Source organism: Aythya marila (assembly GCF_965140915.1).
Source record: "Aythya marila genome assembly, chromosome: 9".
In the NCBI taxonomy this organism is placed as follows: Eukaryota; Metazoa; Chordata; class Aves; order Anseriformes; family Anatidae; genus Aythya; species Aythya marila.
In genome coordinates, this window is record NC_139050.1 from 13529609 (window position 1) to 13538885 (window position 9277).

At 46.7% G+C, this 9277-nt stretch overlaps 1 protein-coding gene across 2 annotated transcripts in view; it reads right to left on the reverse strand.

Moving 5' to 3' along the window:
• The window catches only part of LOC309881459 (glypican-5-like), a 369768-nt gene extending 361257 nt beyond the window's left edge, over positions 1-8511 (reverse strand). For both annotated transcript variants that reach the window (XM_082767440.1, XM_082767439.1), the window contains exon 1: positions 8277-8511. In XM_082767440.1, the coding sequence (XP_082623566.1) occupies positions 8277-8433 (157 nt within the window). In that variant the 5' untranslated portion in view covers positions 8434-8511. The remainder of the gene's footprint in view (positions 1-8276) is intronic.
• Between the last annotated feature and the right edge of the window lie 766 nt (positions 8512-9277).

The following is a 9277-nucleotide window of genomic DNA, read 5'->3' on the forward strand; positions in this document are numbered from 1 at the left end:
TAGTCCCCTCGTGAATGGGGCCTTTGTTGGAACAGTGAATACATTTAACCATTAACATCTAGGGATGTGCCGAACTATCCAATTTAACTAGCCACCAAACAAAGCCACCATGACCTATCTGATATTGTCAGATTCAGAACGTGGCTCTCTGAAATTTGTCTCTCATTTGTTTTTAAAGGACTTGACAGTGCTCTGCACAGCAGAACGGGGGCTCTGGCAGGACAAGCTCCCTGGGGAAGGATGGCCCTCCAGGGAGGCTGTTGCACACACTGGCTGATGGAGAAAGCAAGTAATTAGCAAGCAAGACCAAAAATCTCTACATACCTATTTCAAATGCAGATATACATTCAACATCAGTATTAATGGAAATATGGTAAGAACACAGAAAGGAAGAATATGTCACAGAATCACTTAAGCAGGCTAAAAACTACAGATCAAAAGATGGGAAAGGCTAATTAAAGACCACTTCTAGGGAGAAAAAATTGCTGTCTGCTACAGCTGTGAAGTTCCTGGTTACACGCGGGGTTTTACTCCATGCTTTAGTTATCAAAATGCAAAACAGAACCTGAGGATATTATATGTATTAAAGGTATTTCCTGAGAATTTTGAGCCTACAAGGTAGGAAATACACTAAACGATATCATCTATGAGATTTAAAATTCCTCCATTATTTTAAATGCTTTCTATATTCTTTGAATTAGTGCCTTGAAATTTCATAAGTGAAAACTTTATACATTAATCATGCATGTATAAGTACACTATGAATGTCATTAATAACCATCCTTTAAAACTGATGTACTGGAAAGAGTAAAATAGATGGATTTATTCTCATAACAGCGTATGCATAGTGCTTACCCATAATGAGAGAAACTTGTTGTTACTCTGCTATAAATCATCTGCTAAATACTGCAAAGGCATTTGGTGCTGTACAGACTTGGAGCCTCAAGGGAGGCCAAAATAGTCAAGCACTCTCTAGAATTCATCTGTAAGATTGCTAGGACAAACCCTTGGCTTACCTATGCACTACCTTGTACAAAAGAGTTGACCTTTAATCCAGAGCAAGCCTTGGGGTGCTACCCTACTACAGAATTGCAGACACCTCTCACTTCAGGAGTAAACCCACCAGAGACAGCTACGTGTCTGCTGAAGACTGCCATAAGGCAGTGGAGTTTATTACACTGCATTTCTATGCTATTTAGTTGCCATCAGATGCCACTAGACTACGTGACTTGACATGGAATTGGCAGTCCTGTCAACCACCTAAGTTTCATTTGACACCCTACACTGGCAACACAAAAATCGTCCTCGTGTTCTTCCATGGGGTGGAAGAACCAGTGTGTCCAAGCACCAGTGTTGGTAACACAGTTCAGTATCCATGTGCTAACATTGCTACAGGAAATATTTAGCTCTTGAAAAGGACAAAATACACCCCAAACACAGGACAACTGGTATCTATCAAGCAGAGCAGTTTGGCACCCAGTCCTACCACCCTTATTCTATAAGCACAGGCCAGTTCCCTATCCAGACTCTCCCAGTCCAGTTCATACATACTCTCTTAACACACCTGGACCAACAGAAGTCCACCCAGGGTCATGAAGGACATATAAAAGCAGAGAAAATCCTCGACCTCCTAAGTCTGCACTGTGTAACCCTGTGGACCTATCTCATGGCCTGGGCTCAGGTTACATTTGTAGATCCAAAAGGGGTAAGATACTGGTCAGAAGTATTTTAAATTTTTCTGAAGAATGTATTGCCTCAAAAAAAATAAAATAATTAAATCTTAAGTGGTTTGCAGACTTGCATCTTTAACATACTAAATCATTAAATGTTAGCTAGGAGGCTCATCTCATCCACTGATGCTGCTTAGAAATTACCTTAATGTGAATGAAACAAGAAGCTCTTCATAAATATCAGGATGATTCTACCATATTAAGTAGCGATACCTAATCAAGGTGACAGAGATTGAGAGACTGAGTATAAATCTTGTGTCATGGGCTTGGCTGCTGTTTGGAAATTGATTCTGATCCATCAAAATTTGTGTTTTCCCCTAGAAGCATATGTTGTGCTCTAAACTGGTAAGTGATGAGTATCTATTTGAAGTATTATTAAACATATGCCTCTTTATCATGTCAGTTTATGCTTTCATGGGAGAACGATTCAATTAGAAAGACTTTACAATGCTTGGAACAGTAGCTCTAGTTTTATACCACCTAAAAACAAAATCATTTTTAAAGAGAAATCCATTTTCCTGCCCAGGATGCCTTTCACACATATCCTTGCTTTTTACAGATCTCAGGTTCATGCCCATTTTCATGATTAATCTTTACAAAAGCTTTTACTCATTTTGATATATTTATTTGATCGATTTATATAGCAATTATTATCATGCCAACTTGGTTTCCACTTACCACATCACTGCCTTTTCATTACTACTGCTTAAGAACTTACTGCCCAGCCCTGCAGTACTGGGGGCAGGGATGACAATTTTTGCTTACTTCCACATTTACAGAAGGAAAACTTCAATGGCAGTTAAGGAGCTACAGAGACAGCTCTCGAGAGTCACCTCAATTTTAAGGACAGGTTGTTTCTGACTAAGCTTGTTCTCCATATTGAGATCCAGTTCAACACCAGAATCACCAGGATCTTGAGGTGGCCATAAAATAAATAGAACAATAATCACAACATTTTCCTCAGAGACTTTTGAGGAAAAGAATAAACCACTTGAATTGCAAGTGTGTTTGGCTCTTCCCCTCTACTCAGTTTGATGACAAGGTTGCATGCTGGGGGCGGGAGTCAATTCTCTGCTGACTTTTAGATTCCTTCTCAAGATGTTTACAGGAAAGTTTGATGTGAGTAACTAAGCCAGTCTTCTGCTCACCTGGACCAAATGCTCACCCGAATCACCGAGGACACACTTTTTCTGCCGGTAATGGATACGAGTACTCGAGGTTTCCATCTGGCAGCAAAACAGTGATTCCGTCTTTATGAGGCACTAAGTAAGTTTAAACAGATTTTTTTTGCGTATAGATTGCTCCCGGGAGGGCATTACAGAGTGGGCAGCTGGTCCCACGTCAAACAAATTTAAAGCATGGGAAAAGAAGAGGAAAAAGAAGAGAAATAAAGAGAAGGAAAGATATTACCACTGGCTTAAGCCTTGCTACAGTCATTGCCAGCTTTAGGTTAACACTTCTCGTGACAACCTGAGCCTGAAGAGGGCTATAAAATCCCAGGAAGATTAATGGCGGAAGCATCCTTACTCCAGAGGAGCTGCAGGTTACAGAAATGTAACTTTTTCTGCTCAGAAAATCTGTCACAGCAAGAGCAGTCTATAGCCTGTGACTGCTCAGATACTCAGGGAAGCCTGCTGTCTCCTTGGGACTTCCTCTGGAAGAGAAGAGGGAGGGATGGATGACTTTCAGGTTCAGCTTCCAAGTCATCAGAAACCAAGATAAATTCTAGTGTTTTTCCTAGCATAAAGAAATAATTACATGGAAGACAGCCTGAAGAAATGAAGGTACCTAACTGATACCCTTGTCCAGCTGCAGTCTGCTTCCCTTTCCTGGCAGCTTTTCAGCTAAACTCCTCAACATAATGTACCGTGACACAGCCAACAGAGAGGGAAATTGAGGCACCATTGACCTCATCTTCAGCTATTTCTGAGTGACAAAGATGGGAGCAGAATCCATCTGACACTGAACCAGTGCACTCCCTCCAGTGGGTCAACAGCCCGTGACTTTAAGCCAGCATGAAGCCTGTACGTCCATAAATACACAAATACTAATTGTCATGGGAAGTAAAGGTGTGCCATATAAGAAAACCTTTCCATTACAAGCAAGGACATTTCACTAGCTTGTTATAGCTATCAGCCGTGAGAATACAGTTATATTTTCTACAAGAAAAGGAAACCTCATGGAAATAATTATTTCGTGCCCTTTCTTAGTATCTTAACCACCCTACTCTCGTTCTAAGCATTAATGTGATCGTGCTAATCAGCACCCTTGTCCCCCAGATACACCACGCTAACCAAACACAGCGCTGCCCAGCCAAGCACGCGGGTTGACAGTAAACCCCAGCAGAAATTGTAGTTTACACTCCTCCTGACGGGACAACAACTTTCCAGAGCCAATAAAGCAAGTACATTTCACATCTGGCACACACCAGACTTATGAGTGACTTTGACAGAATGCTGCTGTGAGCAAAATGTGTTTCAGCACTGCACCTTTACTGGGGGAATTACAGCGTTCTCATTAAGATGATAGAAATAAAGAGCTGAGAGGTAATAAAAGAGAAAAATCAACAAGAAACTAAAGTGCGGTATGACTTATTCCATAATAAAATGGTTAGTTTAATAGATATCCTTGGATATACTCAAAAATGGATCCAGCTCATGCTCCCTTCTCCAAACGCAAAGGGAGCTGCAAGAACCACATGCAGCAAGGAGCCTCTGGTAGGAATCTAGGGCTTTCCTGTTGCTGTTCAGAAAGTAAAATAGTTTTAATGCATACATTGTTAATGCATGTCCAGTTCTGCTACGAGACATTCAGTACATGCACATGGTAATGAACTCTGCTGCTGATTTAAGGTGCAGGATGACAGCAGAGAATAAAGAAGCCTTTAATAGGACAAAATCTGCCCTTCAGAAGTGAGTCTCTGAGCTCAAGCTGGGCAGCTTCTGTGCTCTTTGTAAAGCAGCAGAGCAGCAAAAGAAGCAAACCGTCCTTTAGGTCGTCCTCAACACGATTATTATGGAGGAGGTAAAGATTTTCTAGAACTCCTTCATGAGTGACAAACATCTTTCTTGCTTACCCAATTCTTCTCTCCACAACTTACCATACATTTACAGATTTTATTTTTCATGATCATACAGTAGTCAAAAAGCAAAAGAGACAAGACTAGACATAGATGAAGATTTTCTCGTTACATGATTAGCAAAGGAAACGAGCACTACTTTTGGGATGGTTCAGCTACAATTCACTGCCCGCAGAGGAGTCAGAGACTCCAGTTGGGTTCATTCAGTTTTCCTTGTGTGAATTTGGAAGCAGCAACAGCCAGCCACCACTGCACTCAGTGCCATGGAAAAGCCCATAAATAAACAGCACTTTAAACACAGCCTGTGCCTACGTGCAGTTCCACTGTAATACAACCCAGGGCTCGCAGGGTATCACTGAGTACAGCCCCATGTCTGGGAGGAATACCGTACGTAGCAGTGAGCATCAGATTTGAGGTATCTAGACTCTCTGGAACCAAAGGCTTAGTTCCTTGGCAGGATTCACGCAGCCCTTCACCCTTTGAGACAGCATATAATTCTCTCTCCTCAAAAAGTTCACCAAGGAGCTCCTACAAAAACATCCCAGCTCAGCCTGTGATTATCAAAGTACAAGAGCAGGAACATATGACCTCATTTTCCAATTGAGGGGAAGACACAAAAAGCCCTCCCTCTGAATCCCAGCCAAGGCAGCAGTACCTCTACCTGACCAAGCTGTTTGCTATCTGCTGCAAATTACCCTTGAAACAGTCGGCGTTCGTTCCAGAAAAGGAGGCTACCGGAGAGCATTACAGACTCCATTAGCTGAAGAGAAAATCTTACAGACAGGTCAAGGAGATCTGCTGCTCAAAAATACCTGTTGTTTGGGCTGCTTTTTCAATCCATGGCAAAACACTCTTCTGCCTTAGTCCTGCACTTGTTCATGGACTAGATTTCGCTAGAGTGGTAAAATATTTCATGTCACTTGGCAAGACTACGGAAGAGACTTTTAAGAGGAGGATCCTGGGCCTACCTAAGAGCTCTCTCTTCAGGAGGTGCTGGTTTTCAGAGAGGCTGCTGCCAGGTTCATGTCATACTTTAGGAACAACAGCACTTTTCTGCAGGAACCTTCCTCCTTCTTAGCATATGTTATGGCAGAGGCTGCCAGGTCCCGCTGAGGCTGCTGTCCCTCTCCAAGCTCACCAGCACCGGGCAGCCTGCGGCCTGCCTGCAGCCCACATGCCAACAGGGCAGGCAGCTAGCGGTCCCCGTCAAGCTGGGATCCCAGATCCAGCCGTGCGCAACTTCAGCACCGTAACCACCACTCATACCACAGGAGGGTGTAGCCTACAAACTCTCCCCAGAATCTGGAGTCAGTAACTTCATTAAGTGTGAAACAGGCGCCGCCCCTCAGAGGAGACAGAAGATCACCACCTGACAGCCTCTGAGGGCTTCTTCTGCCCGCACCCCTCTCCCCAGCCCAGACGCTGATTTTCCTGCAGGATATAAGAACTTAATAATCCTTAAGACTTTAACCTCTGTAAGATTTGTTTTAGTAGCCAATAAATACTGCCTTGAGATTAGCTAAGGGCTTTCAACACCTTTGTTACTGAAAATACTTAGTAAACAGACAACAGGACTGCAAAAGTTCAATTTTCTAGAGAAAACAATCCAAAACCCACATGCAGACAGCTGAGGAGCGTCCCAGTGCACACGCAGTCTGGCCTTTGCTCTGCAGCAACACCCCCAGCTGCCCTCCGCTCCCCTCTTCTCCTTCATCCTCAGCCAAGCACTGCTCGAAGTCTTCAGGGGAGATGCTTCAACATCCACGTGTTGTTAAAGGCTTGAACAAAATAAGCTTCAGAGTCCTACTGCATGTGTGGTGGGGCATACTAAGATATACGCACTGATAACAGCTGCCAGATGAAAACACTGGAAAACACTTCAGTGCTTAATTATAAGAGGGCACAAGGCAGGAGGCATTACTGCCTGGCAAGAGGTGTCATTAAAGCACGCGAGCTCTAGTGGAGCTGAGTGTACTTAACAAACAGGGAAGATCAATACGCACTACTTTTCCTTAGCTCTGCTCCAATCATCCTCTTCAAAGAAACCTTTATGAGAGCTAAAATTTACAAGCGTGTTACCCTCTCTCACCTTCTCTCATGCTATTTATTTTCTGAGAGCTTGTTACTCAATTGGAAGGCTTGGTACGACATTAAAAACAGCAAAGCATCACAGCATCTGTGTCTTCCTTCTGGAAGGGCATGATTTCCCCCAAGTTTCGTTTACAGTACTAGAGTTTGATTACATTGATTTTTTTATACTTCCTATAAAAGTTTGAAGAACTTCTCCCAGGAATAGCTCAGGAAAGAGAGTTAAGCGTGTAACAAAATGGATGAAAAGCCTTGTTTTACCACTTTTTTACTAGCTTTCACATTTAGCTCTCAAAGATAAATGTGATCTGATGTCTCTATCAGCACATGAGAACAGCAACAATAACTCAAGCTTCAGAACGATGTTCCCGCAAACCTCCTCTTGCCACAAAGTAAGGAATAACTCCTTGCTTGCAGACAACTTTTCAGCCACATGTCATCTTGACTGCTTTACGCGAAGAGAAGGTAAAGATCACCAGCTCCATGGAGTCATTTGCAGCCATATAGAGCTGTCTACGATCAGAGCAATGGCCGATCAAACCTTGTCCCTGAGAGAGAAACCTATGCCAGAAAACATATCCAAAGCTCATTTGAGGTAAGAAGTCTCTCCATCAACCTCAGCAAGCTTTGAACTGCTTTAAAAAATAAAACAAAATATGAAAGCTATGACCCAAACTGACAGTTGTCCCACCACACACCTACAAGCAACAGAGCTAGCAAGAGGCAGCTACAGGCTGCTGTACACGAACCTGACAGTCTGCTTTTTTATTCCAATTCTTGCTAAGATTTTCTTAAAACACGTGGAAGCCAGGGATGTGCCTTCATTACCCAGACAGATATATGGTCATTCATAAGACTGAAAACATTTTTTGACATTGTGAAGCACTTCGTTCCTTTACGATGGGTAGAAGAGGGCAATTCCAAAAGAAACCTTTAGTTACATGCAACTTTCCCGTTTCGCCGCTGTCACCCACTGTACACAAAGGCAGAGGGGCGCAGCACACCGCTCGGCAGCTCCAACAAGCAGGGAATAAGGCAGGCTCGCTGCCCTGCCGGGCGCAGGCTGAGCTCTGCTCATCGCTCCACGAGGTTCCCCCCGCGGGGCAGCCCGTGCCGGGGAGCTCCTCCTCATCCACAACTTGCAGCGCCTTCGCTCCCCAGCCTGCCGGCAACGCGAGCGGTCCTCGGCGGCTCTCTCTGCAACTCGCCTGCAGGGAACGCGACCTGCCTGGAAGCACCTCGCTGCCCCAGGTCCCGACCCAAACCTCGCCGCGGTCTGAACAAGAGGCGGCGGGGCCGGACACAGCCCGGCACGGCCCCCCCCGGGCGCTACCTGCGCCCCCCTCTCTCTCCCGCCCTCCCTCCCTCCTCGCACTGACCGGCCGTGGGCACGTCGGGGACCAGCTTGAGGGGCCCGATCTGCCGCAGCTGGAAAGCCGTCCGCACTTCGTGGCAGCTGGGCGCCTTGCCCGCCGCCAGCCCCGCCGCCGCCAGCAGCCACAGCCCCAGCAGCCCGCGGCTCCCGCCGGCGGCCATCTCGCACCCAGCGGCCGGGCCGGGCCGTGTGCGGGCGGCGGGGGCGGCCGCGAGTCCCGGCCCCTGCCGCTGCCCCGGGCCCGGCTCCTGCTCCGGCTCCGGTCGCCTCCCTCTCTCCCTTGCCTCCCTCCCTCCCACCCCCCCCCCCCGGCCCGCGCCCCGCCCGCCGGCCGGCTCGGGGAGGGCCGGAGCCCACGGGGGGAGCGGCGCCGGGAGCCGGGCGGGGGGCGCCGGGCCCCGGGGGCGGCGCCGGGCTCGGGGGAAAGTTGGCGGGGCGGGGGGCTGCGGAAGGCAGCGGTGGGTGGGCAATGGGGGACAGGTAGGCGGCCCTGCCTCGGCCCGGTGGCTCTTAGCACGGGAAGCTGGCTAGGAAATGCATCAGCAAGTAGTCCAAGCGCACCGTTCCTGGGGACGAGGCAACAAGCCAAGCCCTGAGGTGGTCCCTTGCTTTTGGACCTGTGCAGGGCAAAACAAACCAAACAAACACAACAAAGCCCTTGTAGCTCCTTCAGGACCTCACCTGTGTGCTGCGCTGACTGCCTGGTACCCTCCAGGTAGCTGGGGTCACCATCACAGCTCTTTTCCCATCCTTTTACCACCCTACGCGTGCCGTGGGATCAGCAGCTTTCCAGCATGCTTCAGCAGACAACTTACAACCTTAAGCAACCTCTGGCATTTTCCACCTCACAAAAACACGGTTTCCAGAGAAGCAAACCCCAAGACGTCTCCCACAAACAGCAGAATTTGCACAGAACCTTTCAGGCATATGGAGCCCATTACGAGCTACGAGCATGACTATTGTTTGAGGGCATTATGTCTGATTTCGTTAAGGTTGCTTGCAACC